Below are 20537 nucleotides of genomic sequence, written 5' to 3' on the forward strand. Positions count from 1 at the left end.
CCGTGCCGTCTCCCTGGTGTTCCGTCAAGTATGTGTGGTGCTACTTACTCAACATACTTGTGGCGTGTGCAGTAGCGATTCATTCTGTCAAAATATTTTCGTCTCGTATAGGAGATGAACGTTAATCTAATTTATTGCCACAATTCCTCGTCGTCCGTCTGTGTCGCTAGCATTACAAAAGTCTGTGCTGTCTGTGATTCCCTAGGAGGATTAAAACTCCACTCTTCCATATTTTCGAGAGATATTTCTTGAGCAACTGTTGTTCCTTTTCTATCTATCTTCTCGTCTTAAGTTTAATAACAGCAGTAGAAAGACGGTAATAAATTATCATGGAACGTCGACAGTTGGCGAAGATTACACAACATTACTCGGTTGTTTCCGTGGGAACGAGCTGAAATCTGACAGAAACATAATGTTTATTATGAATACTTAAACACGTGGTTACGTAACAAACGAGGATGTTTATGTCATTCCATCCGGAATATCACAGACGCTGGTGTTTACTTCAAACTTAATCTTAAGTAATAAAGAAAGTTGTGTTAATGTTTTTATTGCTACATTGCCTGTAGTTTTCCATTGCTACAGACAATTAAGAGTGATTAAATATTTCATTTATGTGTTTGTTCTTTTTCCCCCACAGCAGTTACTAGTATTTAATTTGTGAAGTACCAAAGTTTAAGACATTTATTTAATTTTTTTCTATTATCGTTTTATTTTATCATTTATTCACTCTAGTAATTAAACTTGTGAAATAGGAGATAATAGTGTTATTGTTTTTTATTGTCTCGCTGTAGAAATTGTGGAATGATGAAGATAAAAATTTAGTTCTATGCAGTAAAATGTTTGCATAAAAATCCTTGTTCACGCTAATACAACTGTATAATTGCAAAGCAAACCCAGTAGGGCCTAATTAGTGTTACGGAATTTAATGCCTGACTATTCTTTATCGTGACATAAGATCTAAATTCTCGTGTTTTATTAAAAATGAAAAATGTACATAATGAATATTGACATCGACTAGGAAACATAATCATGGCTATTATTATCGTCAGTACTGACCAAAACAACGTCACTTTGTAGAGGTCGTCAGGTACTTGTTTACATCATGTGACCACTCCGAGTCCTGGCTGGCCTTTTTTTGTTTTAACTCTATATTTGGTGACGTCACCTCGTGATTGACCTTTTTGTTTTTAACCGTATATTTGGTGACGTCACGCCTGATTGATCGTTCTGTACGCTTTTTCCTGTATCTAGTCATGAGGCCCAAGTAGGGGAAATGCGGATAGAAAAAATAGAATAATAAAATACATGTACATGTACATGGATTTTGTATCCCATTTAGCTAGAATCTATGGGCATTTTAAAAAATAAGTTTTTTTTTTTTTTTAATTTCTCCATTTTTTCCACAATTTGTTTGGTTCTGGGTTGTATATTTTCATTTTTCATTCAGTGTCCCTTGTTCGCCCCTCTCGATACATAACTTGGCTATCAATCAACGCATCCCTATACACACCTTACGCGATATATGAGACCGGAACACTTGAAGCATGTCGAATTAATTGTGATTGTTTATCATTAGGGAATTATGTGTGTATTTCCAGTGTTAGTCATTTATAGGACGGCGTGGGCCGGCAGATTTAGATGTTATGATAACTGCATCGTTTTGATTATAATTGATAAAGAAATAAAGATAAACTTATTTATTTTACAACCCGTTTTATCAGTATCTGTGGTATATCGCGGACTCTATATTATATATATGTTAAGAGTGGGGTACGATAAATGATTTGTTAGGCTACAGTTATTATTAAAATTATAAGACACTGCTAGCATGATTTTAAAATAATTCAAAACCAGGAGTGATGTTAATATAATTAATATGTCTGCTAATTAACGCCCACCGTCCTTACTGACGGGTGTCTACAAACTGTAGGCTTCACAACACACAATAACATTCTGTTTTCGTGGTATAGTATAGAGTATTCAGAGTTTGTTGTTGTTTACATCTCTCCGAATGTTATATCTATCTATTCTCTGAAATACTTCGTTGATTGATAAATGTCCTTATTTCATAATTCGTTGTTTCGATTGAAAATAAAGGAGCAGATCGGGTCGTAAAGAATACTTTGTTCTGACAGAAGTTCGTTGTTCCCTGCTTCACAATTTTCGAACATAACCTCACTGAGTTCTGATAATGTATACAGAAAAACAACAATTTTTCTATGCAGTTGATTTACATTTTTTTTAAAATTCGATGGAAACAAAAAATATCTTACTATATATAGTTATCCCCGGTGAAAAGTGCATCCACTTGGAATAAACACGAGAAATTATAGGGTTATTACGTTACTCAAAGATTTTTCTTAGTAAAAAAAGAAGATAAAACTTATTAATGATCCATGTATGGAAAATACGATAAAAAATCAATTACAATCATCTAGTTATTTGTAGTTACTTTTTGATATCTTTATTAGGAAACGATAAAATTAGGGAAGGACAGAATCACGCGAAAGGCTGTATAGCGGAGAGTAGCGGACAGACGGGTAGTCGTACACGCTTATTATCGTATTTTCAGACAAGTGTGATGATCTTAACTTGATTTATTTAATGAATACAAATAAATATTAGATCATTACTCAGGAACATTTATAAAGTAGGACAGTCAGATGGTGTAATGGAGCGTTTTGGCACGGAGGACGTCCATTGGCTGTCACGGCTGTTACACCGTGTCAATGTTACAGATGTGGCGAGCTTTGACTCCTAAGGCATCGCGGACAACAACAGGGAATGTGAGATCGAGGGTTTCAAGGTTTTCACAAGAAACTCTTTTTGTCAGTGTCTCAATGTTTCCGTGACTTCTGTAATAAAATTACAGATAATTGAATAAAATAAACTATTAGAAACGCATCATTAATTATATTAATCCAGCGTTCGTTATGGAACGGTTCAATCTAATTATAGATGTTTTCTTTATATGTTTTTTTTGTAGATGGCGCACGTTCCAAATCTACTTCGTATATCACGTGATCACCCGATGTTTAATATATTAGATATAAGGTTGGGGCCATGTGAGGAAATATTCACGTGGAACGTAAGTTGGCGGATTTCAAATCTCATGACAATGCTTAAATGTACGTTAATATCGACCATGAAAACTATTACATGGAAATAAATCATTTGAATTATACTTATGGCTAAATTGAGTGATGGTTTCTCTGGTACGGGACTCTGGGGGTCGACAAGTTTCACCATGGACGAATTCAAAGCGAAAAGCAGACAGACAGAAAAGATCGGTAAACAACGAACTGGGAAATTATTAGATGGGGAGAGAATGGCGCTTTGAATGATGAAAGCTGTGATCACTGGAAAATCTGCAATATATTTACATGAATTTTTGCAGAGTTGGAAGACAAGGGACAAGCTCGGAGATGTATATAGTAATAAAACTGGCTGTCCTACTCTCAAATCTCGCAGCTGTGGGCAGCTAAATAAAAGAAATGTTCGAATGATTGAATTCATGAATATTCAGACTATAATCCCAGACTAGAACGGAGAGCCTTGATAGTTCCATTCTAATGGAGCGTAAAACAAGATTAGTAGATTTGCCTAAATCTAAATCATTTTGATGTATTTCTCGAGTAATATGTCGAGTATTGCGGTCGGGTTGGTACTTTGACCTGCATTATCCGTGCCCTTCTCTATGACCTGCAAATTTCATCTCATATTATAAATAATACTTTTTTAATATAAATTTTATTTACATTTGTGTTTTTTACTCCTTACGTGGAACAAGGTTATGTCTTCTTGGTAGATTTTGGATATATTCCTTGACAATAACATCATTTCAATAACAACGACTCGACACCAAGCAGGTTTACTACAGTACAAGAACTATGGACATATCCATCAAAACAGAGGTTTCTTCGCTATAAACAAGCGGCCAATATCATCGTCGCGGCGGCTCTCTGCAACGACACAACGTTATACATACAATAATACGTCATACACAAGAATACGTCACACAAAACAATACGTTTTACATAGCAATACATCATACGAAACAATACGTCACACACACAAATCAATTCGTCAAACACAACAATACGTCACACACAAATCAATACGTCATACGAAACAATACGGCACACACACAAATCAATACGTCATACGAAACAATACGTCACACACACAAATCAATACATCATACGAAGCAATACGTCACACACAAATCCAATACGTCATATACAACAATACGTCATATACAACAATACAAGTACGTCACACACAACAATAGGCCATATACAACAATAAGTATTACACAACAATACGTGACACACAACAGTATGTGACACACAACAATACGTCACGCACAACAATACGTCACATACAACAATACGTCATACACGCAACAATGCATCATACACACAACAATACATCATACATACAACAATACGTCATATACAACAATACAAGTACGTCACGCACAACAATACGTCACATACAACAATACGTCATACGCGCAACAATGTGTCATACATACAACAATACGTCATACACGCAACAATACATGACATACAACAATACGTAACACACAACAACACGTGACACACAACAATACGTGACACACAACAATACGTGACACACAACAACACGTGACAACATTATGTGACACACAACAATACGTGACAACATTACGTGACACACAACAATACGTGATATACACAACAACATGAAATGTAACACAGACTTTGTTATTCTCTCTACACTATAACAGTTGATATATAATGGCACTTTATAAATGTACATTCATTTTTTTGTTATCCATTTCGCTATTGAAGAAACATGAAATTATCCTTACACGAATATCTGAGTATTTATTCATATTACGTATTCATTAACACACAACATCAAAAATATCAGGTTTTTTTTTTATAAAACGTATAACAAGAATAACGACGCAACCAATGAAAAAACATGGATAATTGTATTGTGTTGTATTGTATTGTGTTGTATTGTATTGTATTTTGTTGTATTGTATTGTATTGAAATTTGTATTGTGTTGTATTGTATTGTTTTGTATTTTGTTGTATTGTATTGTATTGTATTGTATTGAAATTTGTATTGTGTTGTATTGTATTGTTTTGTATTTTGTTGTATTGTATTGTATTGTATTGAAATTTGTATTGTGTACACCAATAATTCAAATTTTATTAACTCTATTAGAATTACAAGTGTAAGTTGATGACTTAACAAGAACAACATAGAAATAACAAGGTAATGTACAGACCCGACTTCCTCAAGTATGTACTTCATATTGGATGACGACATGATGTTTGTCAAATTTGTGTGATCAAATAATTGTTGTTGTTGATTTGTAATGATATTGTGTACATGTACACTACCACAAGTGTTTGATTATAACAATACACGTATGATATATATATATAACAACAATGATACTGGCTGTTTGATTGCAATAATACTGTGTATTTATATATCATAATGTGTCTGTAATTATGAAATATATGATATATGACAAATATACTACAGTAAACCTGTAATTATAACAATACATGTATAATACAATGTATATATATATAACAACAATGATACTGGTTGTTAGATTACAATGATATTTTGTGTATTATATACCATAATGTGTCCATATATATATATGATATACATAACAAATATACTACAATATTAACCATTGTATGGCACTGCCACTATATAACCCTACCAATTCAGTTGCGAGTTCACGAGCTTATGATCTGCCAACTGAAATTTGAATTTGAAAATTTAAAAAAAAATCGCACGACAAATAAAAAATCGCAGATGGTAAATATAAGCATTGAACGGCTTTCAGTTGGCATTCATAGTCAATATGAATGCCAACTGAAAGCCGTTCAATGCTTAAATAAACCTTTAATTATAACAATACTTAATATCTATGTATATAACAATAATAGCAGTTGTTTTATTCCTCTGTAGCGCCGACTGAACGCTGTACAACAGTGTAGCCTGGTTACTGTCATGGCGGACCTGTTTATTACTCGCTGTGTACCTCCCCAGACCCTGTCTATATACGTACTGTTGTTATATATAATTTCATTATATTACAATATGTCCATTATAAATTTCCCCGGATTATTCCGTCCCTGTACATAACTTAGAAAAACAATGTCATCAATAAACTCATTATCAATTTATTCAACAAAAATGTGTGCGAATTTGTTAATTATTATGATGGAAATATTAATTGGGAATTTAAAATACTGGGATTATCCGTGTCCAAATAATGTTGATTATTCTCATGATTTTATTTCAATACACATTTTATATATTATTTATTATTTATGTAAACTTATAAATGTTTTCTCTTATATCGAACTTACGGGACGTACATGTATAACCTATATACATGTATATACATGTATTGCATGTCCGGCTTAGAAGTTCATTCATATTCTCAAATTAAAATACATTTTAAAAACAAACAATGTAGTATAATTTATTAGGTTTCATCAAATCAAAAATAAACAAATAAATAATTTATCATCATCCGTTAAATACAACTAGTACAATCTTTCTAACAGTTCTATAATCAAATAATTAGGTCTCGCCGAAGCATTGTTTCCACAACTAAAGCCAGATGTTCGCCGATATCAGAAACTATCACAGTGTACGGGCGAACGGAAGTGATGGTGTGGGGAGGGTCGGGGAGAGGAAGTGAGGGGAGGGGGAGGGGAGGGAGAAGAGAGAGAGAGAGATCGAAGAAGGCGGAGGGCAGGTGAACGAGGACTGGTGATGTAATTACGCAATACCTGGTGACTATGACCGTCCGCGAGTTTGATATTATCATGTAAACAAACATCTCAAAATATGGTATGAGATTTTGTATCAGCTTCGAATTTTTAATCAATAAAAATGATAATTCGAACATCCGTCAAGGATTAAGGCAGATATTGGACCCATATACTGGTATGTCTGTAGTCACTGTCATTGTGTTCTGTGTTAGGACGAGGACTAAAGCAAAATAATGGACGGGAATCACTCTCTTTATGTAAACACAGAATAGGGTATATACCAGTTCAGTATTGTTATTATATATATATAATATGAATTGAACCATGTAACTAATTAATTAATTATCATTTCATTACAAGATTTTCAATCAATTAAAAATAGAAAGAAAGAAAAGAACAACAAACTAACAAAATGTTCTGAAAATAAAACATTTCATTGTATTTTCAAATGTACGATTTTATTTATTTAAACTGTAATATTATTATTACACTTTTTAAATAAATTTATAAGCGGTCTGATTAGACTCCACAGTATTTCGAATTTTTTATTTAAAAGATTTTATAAATTATTCGGACCAAGTACAAATGATTACGATTCACAAACCAAACCATACCGCCGTTTGTTTAATTAATATTATAATTAGTTCACTAGTAAAAATGTGAATTCGTTGAAATCAATAATAATAATAAAAGAAATAAGAGAGTTTGTTATCTTTTGCGGAAAAACGAAAAGATACAATTAACTAAATGTAAATATACACATTACACTAACAATTATCTGGATAACTTTTAATCCAGAAACAAAATATTTTATTAATGGTTTCTCTGAATACAAATGATACAATTTCCAAACGCGATCGTTAATTTCGTCTGGAAACTCGGGGCATTTATAAATTGACGATCTTTTCCAAAATATGTTGTAATTAATTTCAAAGAATTGTGTATTGAGCAAATAAATATTTCTTTTGAACAAGTAGGCCGATATCTCCGAGGCATAACCTATACATATACATCGGTCACCTAAATCAATGTCTTTTGTAAGTCCATATCGATTGATAAGTTATGTCAATAGTTTACTTTCCAAGGTAAGTCTGGAAATAAATAATTTCACCTGTAACAATGTAGGTAATTATATGTACCTGTGTTACCTGGGCAGGTAGGCGGTGTGTCTGTCTGTGTAACTTATCAATAGCCTGTCCGCGACGAGAGGCTGTTCCCCTAGACATTCCGCAGGCATGTGTATTGTTTGAGTGACGGGCAGGCCCTACGCGAGGTGATGGCAAGCGAAAAAATCAATCTTCTCTCGGTATCATACGTCCGCTGTTGTTTGACGCTGGCGGACTGGGTAACTGGGTAGCCGGGAATTTCGAGAAACTATGGATACAATGTGGGTTTTAGATTGATTGACAGTTCGGTTACAAACCGAGTTTTTATTAATCATCACCGACTTGGATTATATATATGAATTTTTAAGTGAAAAGTTTATTTTTGATTCCAGTTGCGCTGTGATTCCAACTTGGATACCTGTGAATGGCTTGGAAAAGGGGAGAAAACTCGGGGTTCACTATCGCCTATGAAAACTATCGTCTCTCCGAACAGCGACGTGAAAATATCTTTGTGGAATTTATTATTATATCTGTGTGCTCATTTTGAATCAGTGGTCTAATTCCGATATTGAAACGATAGCTTTTCACCGTGAAAATACAGTAGCCTGGTTATAATCAACTGCGGCAGACTTCAAAGTGGAAATTCTCTTTAATTATTCACAACTGCTACCACGCATGCGCCGGGAGTTATTGTAACAGAAAGTGAAAAACATGGCGAAAGGCTGGTGGAGCGGGATATGGGCTCCGATTATACTGTTTTCTAGCGCGTTTACAACTGTGGTAATTTGTGCAAGAGAAGGTAAGAAGAATTATTTTCATTCTGTTTACTGTGGGTTTAATTTTGATAGAAATGCCTCGCTGTCGTAGAGTTTAGTGAAGTTATTTGCTAGTGTTGATATCTGAGCGCACCTGCTGTCCTGCTATCAGAGCAAGCTAACTCGTTCAGTTACTGTCAACTCTAGGACGATAAGTTCACACGGATAGCTGGGAGGGATATATAAACTTCTGGTATATATGTCGAATTAGTGACTGTAACTGTCAGTTTTGTTATTATTATCCCACTTACAATGTAACGTACAATAAATATATATTGTTAAATATCCTCGGCGATAAAATTTACCTAACTCAGTGAAAGTTCTAACGGCCCACGGAGAATAGATTTGTGTTGCACTCATCACCTTTAAAAAATGTTTAATTCAGAAAATTAAAATCTAATAACTAAAATACCTAATATTGACAAAGTGGAACTGTTTTGAAAACTCGTATAACTTTGCTACAACTATTTCTTCGTCCGAAGTTGAGATTTCCCCCTCTCTGTGGATGTGTTAATCCCCTTTTTGGGATTTAACGGAGCGAGGTGGTCCCTGAAATGTTTTGACAATGTCAGTCACGATTTACTAGTATTTGTTGATTGGATTTCCACAGTGGGGATAACCTGTTTAGAAGTCTGCTGTGCAGACCTATTCAGTAGATTTATAATCTCTGTGAAACTTGTCACTTGTTTAGATTTATACCTGCCTAAATAGGTAACGCAATGAAAATATATTTTCTGAATTAACTTTTTCATAAAGTTTTTATACAATATTCAGTTTTCAGGTAGAGTTATTATAAAATTGTTATATTTATGTACTGGTATTGTTTCTTTCATTTTATTTTAATTCAGGGCATTATAATTTATTGCAATTTTATTTCTCCTGAATAAAACTTTGGAAAAAATAAAGAAAACATGATTGTTAAAGTTAAAGATATTTGTTAAATTTGTAGTAATGTAGCCATAAATATTAGATTTTAAAAATCAGTTTGAAATGATTTATATTCCACTCCCTTTCTTCAAACACAAAAGGAATGGGAAAAATAACTGATCTATGAAAGGCATGATATGTAAATACACAATATCACTATATATATATATATATATACATTTAACAAAATATTACATTATGATTATTTAAAACTTTTTTTGAGATACTTTCTTTAAAATTAACATAAAAAACTATCACTGCATTATTCGGGTCAAACAAGTTAAAAAAAAATTAAACTATAATGTTTCAATTTAGTATTTTGAAAAATGTCCAATACCTGAATCTAATAGTGTTTGAAGGAATAATTAACTGGTAGTTTTGGATTACATAAATTAGTATATGTCAGGTAAAATAACACTACTTGTGAGGAATAATGTATTTTACCTGTATATACAGGTAATTGAGTCCACTTTCATCTAAGATGGAAAAGATACGTAACATATCCCTTGATATTACCTTCCCTAGATCTAATTCATCATTTGCCACCAGGTGTTATTTCCTGTTCAACTTAAACCTTTATTTGATTAAATGATTAAATAAACATGCTGTGAAAAATAATCACATAAAACACAAGCTACTATACCATTTTAAAACTGTGTAACAAAATCAAATAAAAAATAAATTTTATGAAAAACTCTAATTTTCATTCAATTGGAATTTTTTTTTTCTGAAAATGTAAGATTTTTTAAAAGCTAACAAAACCCAACATGTGTTTGGATCTGTGGTAGGAAACTTTCTCATTGGAGCGTGGGTTCTCAAATCAAAGATGATAAATCACGTGTCGCCCTCATCCAAAGAGAGAACACAAAATTAATGACGCAGAGCAGTGTTCTTAAAAATCCATTAAATACCTTTACATAATGACTATCAAAACCACTTAATCTAAGATTTCTAATAAAAGTCAGACTTCCAAAAAACAGTTCAGCTTGAAAAATTCCTTCACTGGCGCTGATTTGAAAAGCAGAGCCTAATTTGAATGACATGTTAACAGTATAGCAATGTAAAAAAATGTGTACAATTTTAATATGTGAAGTGATGAAAATTAAAAAAAAATGTTTATAACGGTAAAATAAAAGTGTTATTTTATTACCATGTCTGGAAGGAGTAAAAAATGTTACGTGGAATATAGAGAATTTAAAAAATACAAGAACACCATACAGCTCTTGGGTTTAGAATATCTAAAAATCTTGTTTTAAGATTATAAAAAAATCGGAGATATTGAATGGAGAGGTATAAAAAATGTACTATTATTGGTAAAAAAAAGCTGGACTAGATATTTATCTTGATTAGAACATGTATAAATTTCAAAATTGGCAAGATTTTTAAAACAATATTTGAAGTTGATAGGGGAAATGTTTATATGTTGAAGATATGGTTTGTGATTAGCTTTGGTAGCTGTAAATATTCTAAGTGGTACAATATCTGACTGAAGTGCTCGGCCAGATGTATGTAAACATTGGATATAGCAGAGGATACAGTTCTGAAACAGACTCACACCTCCAGAAATACATGTGGGTGTTTTGACCTGTCAAACATTGGTTGTGTTTGATATACAAACTGCAGTTGTGAAAGATATCTGAATTATATGAGGGAAAAAATGATAAAAAGCACAGCTGAAGTTTCTTTGCAACTACCTGTATATAGGGAGCATTCTACAGGAAATAGAAACGTAAAGATATCTGGGAGCTAAACAAACTGTGGACATTGTGATGTGTTAGAAGTGTAAAATCATTGACAAACAGTGACAAGTTTCCACAATTCTGATGTGGATGTGAAGATCTGTGTGATTTTCTTTTGCTATTCAAGACCTAAACACTTGCAAAAACAGGAACCTATTCGCAGCTTTGTGCCAAAAGGGATATAACGCCAGTAAATGGATAATTGTAGTGACCATTGAAAGAAGGAAGTGCCCTCCAGCCTTTTCTCACTTGGGACATGGTGGATTTGTTCAGAAGTGCCTGGAGATTTGTGTATGTGTTGGATTGTTATCATAGACCACACAAAACAGGTCGGCCTAAGGACTCCACTCGGGGGACTCCACTCGGACATGGAGGTTGACCCAAGTAATATGTCTCTCTGTAATTACTAAATGGAACATTCCTATAAGCCATTAGGCTTCGATTTCGCTGGATATATCGCTGATGTTGCTATGGATAACATCCCTCGTGAGATTATTTTTGAAAGTAAATATAGCATAACCGAATTTTGAATTGTATGTATATAACAGACGTGATATCCTACACGTTATTTCCTTTGGGAGCTTTCTTCATAGACAGCGAGGATAATGGAGATTTGTGATTCAATTTATTTTTCATCATAAAAGAAATTAAAAATTCCATCAAAACAAATTCACTTTCATGTATATGATTTTAGACATACTCACACAAAATATCAGATTGAATTTACAAAAAAAAAAATATGTCTGTCCTGTCAATTTTTCCTGTGCTAACTAACACCTATCTGGTGAAACCCAGAAGAGTTCTAGACTTGTGATTCATTCAGCTAGGAGATATGTGTACCATTGGTGCCTAACATATGTAGACATATCTATGTAAATTGATTGCAAACACTGGGCAGTTATTAGCGTGCTTTATAATTAGCTGTATAGACACAGACCTAAGTGTGGTCTAATTATGGAGATCAGGATGTTCATTCAGATGATGAGGGCAGCTAGAATGCAGTGTATATGATGGTCTGTTAAAATAGACAAAAATTGTGTTTGATAGAGTAAAATTGGGATTGTATTTAGTCTAGTTGTGAGAAAAATTAGTGATTATTGTATCAGTATCGGGTCTGCTAACTGCTGATACACACAAACTTACTTGTACACACACATATATATATATAAATAAATAAGCATACACACTCGCACAAATACCATCACAGTCAGTACCAGAAAACGCACTGGAAAACCCAGCACTCACTAATTATGGATCTGATAACATGGGAGATATGGAAGTGGAGAATCGAAATATAGGATTTACGATATTTACGAAAATAAAACAAGAACTTGTATTTACAAAAATAAAATGATGAAAAGTATCCAGGGAAATATATATACAAGATTTACAATGTTTACAAACCATATGATGTACACATGACATCATAGGGGAATGGAATTAGGACTTTCTGATTTGGAGAGTAGGACAGTCTAGGAACTAATGCTTTATGCTTCTCAACCATCTAATGTCCAGAGTTAATTACAGCATAATCGACTCCACATTTAAGTATAGGGATATTTGATTCTCTTTCAGCTGGATCGCTGTCTTTACCGAGATTGGTTCAGTGTTTTAGTCCCTAGATGTTCCAAGATTTCATAGTTAACAGATCATTATTTTCTGTTCTGGACCTGAAATACATGTTATTTTGATAAGAATTATGCTGTTGTCTATGACATGGATGTGAGCATAGTCTGGTGATATGGATGTGAGCATAGTCTGGTGATGCTTAAAAACATACCACTTGACTTTGTATTAGTTGCTTTAAAATTTGATGTCATTTAAATAAAATTGTGCCGTAGGTCTCTTGTTAAAATGTAATTTTACCAATTTAATTTATGGATCTAAATACACATGCAATGAAAGTAGTATTTTCTTTAAATTCAAAACAGCTTTCATCTTGATTTTTTTCCCCAGGAAAATCTGCTAATTCAAAATATTAATGTAACATGGCTAGGAAACATTTTATAATTATCGCACCTTTAATTGGCTCGTTATTGATCCTAAAATCAGGTTGTTAATTTTTCTCTCGGCTGTAATTACTCCAAGTGTGAATTGTGTGTCTCGGTTACGATGATGATGATTCAGCAACACAACATCGCAGTTTCAACTATTCGTTCTTATTCACTTGAGTCTATCTACCAAACCTCGGTAATGTAGCGATATATATTGGGTTTTAGATGGATTACAGTGTGAGGTATAGTCGTGGATATTACCACTCCAATCCTATGAGCAGTGTGATGGGGTAATACAGGTTTTGATGGCCCTTGGTTGTGACACATAACTGGCTGGATCGACCATCTGGAGATATGTACGGGATTCAATGATATATTCCTCCGTGGTACTAGAAGACTACTGCTGTGTTACTCTCATTTTGCACGTGCATGAACCACTAGGGAGTTCGGTCTTGTCTTACATAAGCAATTTCGCTGCATTCCCTAGACCGTGAAAAAATCCCTCTGAAGTTTGTTTTTCTGTTGCCATTATTGCCGACCATTTCTACCAGATGTAATAGTATTGTACACAAGTCAAGTGCTTGTTCTAATGGTCCATCCATTCTGTTATACACCACCAGATTTCCGAAAGGCTAGATATGCTTTTTTAAGTACATGTATGAACATCAAATCTGTTTCTGGAATTGAATTATTTGTTTGCCTCAGAAATAATTTTCTGTTGGATGGCCCATGATGATAGTTTGTATAGGGTATATTGGAATGGTTTATGGATCGGAATTTTGAAGACTTTAGTGATTGATGACGGAATGCGACAGAATTAATAGAGTTTATATTGTATAACTGGCATATAACGTCTTCTGTACAATGGGAAAAATGAGATTCTGCTACTGAAGCATTATAGTTATTATATAACCATATTTTTTGGAAGAAGAATGGTATGTGTATTATAAATGTGAACATTTTACTCATTGAATAATAAATGGATGCAGAAATCTTCAGATTTCATCAGGCTTCTACAAATCAAGTTGGCTGCATGATCTGCATACTTAATTTATAGGTCTTTGTAACATTTTATCTGCATATAATTGAAGCAACTAAAGTAGATATTAAAACAAAGATTTAATGAAGTATGTTATTTAGTGTGATGAACACATATTAGTGTAAATAATGGATATTTCTTGCCGTAATCTCAATTCTATTTCACTGCTACAAAACGAGTCCCCATTCCTATGTGCATGTGTTTTCCCTATACAAACCTCGGAAGTCTATTTTTAAAGTAAAATGAAGTTAATAGCCAAGAGTATTTCAATTGCAGTACTCTTTGACCCTTAAAGTTTATGTTCTTCGTTGGTCATAGTTCTTTAGATAGGGCTGTAAGTCATCTTGGTTTTAGGTTACATTGGTGTCGGATATTACTTACCTATACTTTATAAATATCGAGACTAGAACATTTATTTGTGACAAAAGTATGTTAAAAAGTCAACCGGGTTTGTCCAATATGTTATGTTTCATGGGTCAATAGTGATTTTTAGGTACCGTTTTAAATAAAAAATGAAAAGTAGAAAAAGCCTGTCATTAAAAAAATGTTGTACATGAATAATATATTTGTAAAGGAAATTCAGTTTATGGTTTTCGCCTCAAAAATGAAAAGTACTAGCGGTATAGACAGTAATAATAGTGATTACATTCTCTGATGGACCGGACAATTTGTGGCCATCATACCTTTGTGGGTGCAGAATCGGCCATCCGATACAAATCAACACGCACAAGGGGCGTATTGTACCCAGTGCTGCCCCCTACTAGCGATCACAAATACCAAGGCTAAGTCCTCAGTATCATGTAGACCTACCAAAACAGCCATTGTCCTAGTTAGCAAGGCAACTAGAAGAAATAGATTTCATCGGGTTAACTGAAACGGATTTCTATGGAACAGAAATACAAGTCTATAGAATTTCTTCAATGTAAAATAGTCTTGAGCAATTTCACAGGAAATTTAATCTGGAGGATGTTAATTGAATTACTTTGGGCACTTAAACTGGGATGGAATTACACTCCATGTAGAATGTAATACTACTGATCGGCGATAAATATGGCAACAGACTTTGATGACATTGGGTATTAAATATTACATATTTGATCTTTTAAGCAGGACATAGTTTAAATTTCAGACAACTATAATCCAACCCCCCAACCCCCTCCCCCCTCTCACCTGCCTGGTCAATAACTCAAAGATGTTCATGTTCAGGACAATTATTTAATTTTATTTAATGCATATTGAAATGTATTTAAGAACAAAATATTTTCCTGTAAATATGAATTCATTAAAGCATTTCCAAAACGTTGATCCGATATTTAGTTACATTATACCTCTCTTTAATTCAGTTGTGTTTTACTTTGCGTGTGACAATTTCATTCAATGGAAATTTGAACCAGCAATATTTACAGTGTCCGGATCCTCCAATTATCAAATGGTGTATTTTTTATAACAACTGTTAATTAAACTGTTTGAGTTTCCAGTTTTGATATGACTGCAGGAGAGAGTAAAATAAAATCAGTGGGTATATTGGTTTGATTTCAATAAATTGGAACATTTGAGGAAATTGTGTGATGGTTTAATTCACCAAATAAATTCATCATTGTCAAAGTGGGAACTACCAGCAGACAGAATCCATCTCCCTGTATTAAAACCTCATTGGCCTGTTGTAAATTGTGTTTCTAAGTGGACAGATGTGTCTTTGTCTGGAACAGACAACAACAGCATCAAGTGGTCAAGTGATTTAAAAGAAAATGCTCGGTGTAACCTCCTCACATTGTCCAGGTGAGTACTACCTGGCATTCCTTCAGTAAGAGTAATTGGGATATCTTTGTGGTCAGTCACTAGAGTCATTGTAATGGTCACTCAATTCACAGACCGTTGTAGGGCAGGGGTAGCTAATTTCTGGACAAGGAACTGACCATTGGTGGAAACAGAATTTAGGGTGATGATAGCAAAGCCATTGTGGCCATACTGGTCAAACCAGAGTATTCATTGTCCAGTCAACATACCCCTATTATCAGGGGAGCCTTCTGTGGAGAAAATGACCCATTAAATTGAGATGTTGTGGGTTTGGTGGCGTAAAGTGTTAGATTGGTCACCAGTACTCTGATACATTGGTCAAGATTGGATTGGTCAGTATTGGTCAGTATGTCCCTGGCTTTAATTTGTTGACATTGTAACCTGTTCATCACAATGGTTATTGATCTGGATCTCCCCGTGTTAGGCATTAATAACTTGGAAATAAATTCACTCTTTAACATGTGTATTTCTAAAATATGACTTCGAATATTTCTTATTAATATGAATAATACTGTGATAAATAGAATCTTAAACTTCTGTAAATTTTAAATGAATTCATAATGACACAGACATTCATATAAGATTTTAGACATATATCTAATCATGTTTGGCCTCGGTTAAAAGTTTGTTAAAGGTAGAATGTTACCCACGTACAAATGGCTGTAATATCAAATATTTAGATACATTTAAATATCAGCTGATCGTCAGTAATGAGTTGTCAATCGATAGTGACCAGTGCCTGGAAACTGACCTACGATGTTAGATAATCGTGTCCAGTGTTTACCTGGGGTTAAACTTCCTGATGATGTTAGATAATTGTTGTGAGTGTATTATTTACCTGAGGACAAAGGTGACCCTGATTGACACAATTAACACAAAGCGGTTTTATTATGTTTCTCTGATGTTAAATCCCAACTGGTCAGTTTTCCCTCAGTGGTCAAGGTTTACATCGACCTGCCCAGTCAGACATTCTACAGCGCCTTTGTATATTGTATTTACCTGTGTTTGAGAGGAAATAGAATCTGTTTGAATAGACCGCAGTACCTATGATAACTACGATAACATGATCGATAGTGACCAGACCAGGTGTAGCCAGTAGTACATGTACTGACCACCTTGAGAGGTGACCACACCATGCAGGTGTAAATCCGATATTCTTTACCCATTAAGGTATTATATATTATAAGTCTGATCTAAAAATATCGTCATTACACACATTGGTGTGAAGCACTCGGCTTCATGCAGAATATCTCTTGTTTGATCATCTCTTTAGCCCCCTGAAAAGTGAAAATAAGTGATTTCTTTGTGGCAGATATTTTCTCTTATCTCCCTATTTCGAAATCTATATCTCTTGTCTTTTGTAGAATTTTTATTTACTTATGAGTTTAATTTGTTACATGTAACTAATATCTATTTATATTGTGTATCAATTATTCCAGTGATTAACGTTTTAAACCCTCCACACATACTCCTTCCCTCCACCTCCCCCTCCCGACAAATAAAGACTAAATCAACTTTAACCTCTTAACCTCTTTTGAATTTCCTGAAGGTCAAATTGTTGGGCAGATTTCCCCCAATATTCCAGCTGAAAAGAAAAAAAATATAATTAGTGAAATACCATTTAAGCTTAAAAAATCGTGGATAGCTTTCTGGCAGGTTACATTTACCCAACAAATTTTGTTGATTATTTTATTAATTAAATAAAAATTACTTTGCTTTCACTAAATCTGAGATTGTAATCTTCATGTTTCACAACTCAAGAAGTGACAGAACTTTTAATGGACGGATATTATTAGATACCACAACTACAGAAAATGAAGAACAGAAGTAAAAGAAATAAAGTTGTTTATTAAAGAAAAAGATCAGAAAAACAAAAAAGCGGCGTAGAAAGTTGCCAACTGAGAATACCTCCCAGCATGAAAGTCTTCAGTGCTGTAGTGGTGTTGGGGCATGCCTGTTACCCTATACATAACATTGTGTTCATCTAGGATATTAATAAAATATGTACCATCCCGGGCTGTTATCAAGGGCTAGCTATCGTTGAGTAATAAAAGCAGAATTTCATGAAAAGGAAAAATCATCATCACATTTGACTGATTAAAGCTATCGCCTATTTTGATATAAGTAATAATTATGTAGGGCACGGTTCATTATCTCGTTAAGATTTCTCCAAGACCATTAACACAGTGACTTTAGCTGGCGACCAGACAGATTTTGTATCACCGCCAATCAGACTGGAGGTTTGGTAGTAGGTATATATACTTCTAGGTACAAGTTATCTTAAGTTGGGATTATTTCATTAAGATAAGGTTTTATAATATCGTGATACTAATGGTATTAGCGTTATGACTCCAGCAGATTAATGTATTATACATAGGAACAGTACTTTCTCATACACATAGTTTGTTTAACAGATTATCGGTGGGAATTTACATAGAATCAGGTGTTTGTAGCCATATGTAGCACTTATGTAGATATTTCATAAATTATTTACAGCTACAGGGAGTACTACAGACAGCACTGGAAACATGGTGTTTTTCTGACATCTCTTGGTATGATCTCCATATATTCAACCTTTCTGACATGCAGTCATCAATATTCTTTACTTGAAGAAATTCCTCATTACTGAATTTAAGGAAAGCTCCTTAGCTATGATTTTTCCTTTGAATGCAATAAGACTTTCTGATATAAGATGGAAAATTTGAAGTTAAGGAATTCCTTCAGTTAGGTAATATTGATGAAACTAGGCCCAGGGTCCAATATTGAGTGTTTAACTTCCAATGTCATCTCTGGATATGTTCAACCGTTGCGACATTTTTGGATGTGTGTTTGCAGAGGCTTCTATAAGATTTAAAGTTAAAGATACAAATACAAATTCAAATATTTTATTGAACAAGAAAACGGGCCCACAAAGTGGCAAGTATATGAAGTATTGTACAAAATACAAACACATAACAAATATACATTATTGTTATAAGTATAGTATGGCTGTAGTCAGTCGGATATAGATGTCCCATGTTGATCACATAGACCTACATGTGTGTGGTAGTGTTATCTAAATTGTCCCCCTGTACAAACAATCTCAATAGCAAGCCTATAATGGGATAAAAAGAGATTAGGACCTGAGGAGAACTTGGCACATATACTAGCTATCTTTGACATGTACAGAGTAAAACTTCATACTTTAAACAGTCGGCCTTCAGAGTGCTAGAAATAAAAGATATTCTTGGATTTACGATATATTTTACATGTTTTGTTTTTCACATGGGTTTGCATGCAAGGAGCAATTGAAAAGCATTCTACCATTAGTGAAAATTCTTTAAGAACCCAAGAATATTCTTTATGTTGTTGGTTTGCTTGATCAAGGTTACGACCTTCAATGAAGAGCCTGTCTTTTGTTGCCAAAATTTGTTGAAGATTATGCATGTTGTGACGTCACAATCAGAAAACTATCGGGTATTCTAAGGCCCAACTGGTTGCTTAGATAACCACATTATCCCATGGAAATAGATCTGCAACTGAATTTATTTCGCTGGGAAAAAGTACTCATGTCCACTGGTTGGCCTTGACCTTGACTGACTTTGACCTTGATGTCATTGCCTGTACAGATGGGCATTGGATTATATAACCACATATAATAAAGAACGTTTTGGTAGATACATTTCAATTGTTTATTACAAAGGGATGTTTATTTGGAACAATTTTGAACTTCCCTTGAAAACTTAATTTCAAATAGTTGTACTGCACAAGTTATTTGAAATCTATTATCATAAAATAAGATTATATAACACTTTGTGAGCAAGGCATTACATGAAAGGCAATTTAGTCTTATAGACATTTCCATTGGTGAAGTACTTCCCAAGTTCTGACACGACGTGGTCTGGAACCTGTTTTATCACAAAACTGGGCATTATATCTGAGCCCCTGATAGGGGTCACCTCGACTGAAAACCTAGCCCTGATAATTAGCTCCCTTACGTAGCACAAATGGTATCTCCAAGTTTCTGCTCCGAGATAATAACAAACATTAGCTGGTGTTGTGACCAAAGCCACATGGCTTCTACAAAAAACAAGGAAGTGGGATTAGATAGCTATTGCCTATTGAAAGTAGTCCAAATCCTTGTTTTCTCAAACATCTAAATTCTTAATAAAATTTTATGTACACCTAGGCTACTGATAAGGTATTACACTACGAAATAGTAGCCATTTTTTGATTGGGGAAGTATTACTATAAACACAGTGATAACATTTCATTTCAGTGCTCCATAATGCCATTATAAAGTAATTTTTTCAGCAATTAGGAAAATAGGGAGAA

At 33.9% G+C, this 20537-nt stretch overlaps 1 protein-coding gene across 5 annotated transcripts in view; it reads left to right on the top strand.

Annotated features, from left to right (window-relative positions):
- The first annotated feature begins 8119 nt into the window (after positions 1-8119).
- LOC117314657 (ephrin type-B receptor 1-B-like) overlaps positions 8120-20537 on the top strand; it is a 131008-nt gene continuing 118590 nt past the window's right edge. For 2 of the 5 annotated variants that reach the window (XM_033868732.1, XM_033868736.1), the window contains exon 1: positions 8120-8711. In XM_033868732.1, the coding sequence (XP_033724623.1) occupies positions 8624-8711 (88 nt within the window). In that variant the 5' untranslated portion in view covers positions 8120-8623. The remainder of the gene's footprint in view (positions 8712-20537) is intronic. The other 3 variants (XM_033868735.1, XM_033868733.1, XM_033868734.1) reach the window with 2 other exon arrangements.

This window comes from Pecten maximus, chromosome 16 (assembly GCF_902652985.1).
Source record: "Pecten maximus chromosome 16, xPecMax1.1, whole genome shotgun sequence".
Taxonomy (NCBI): Eukaryota; Metazoa; Mollusca; class Bivalvia; order Pectinida; family Pectinidae; genus Pecten; species Pecten maximus.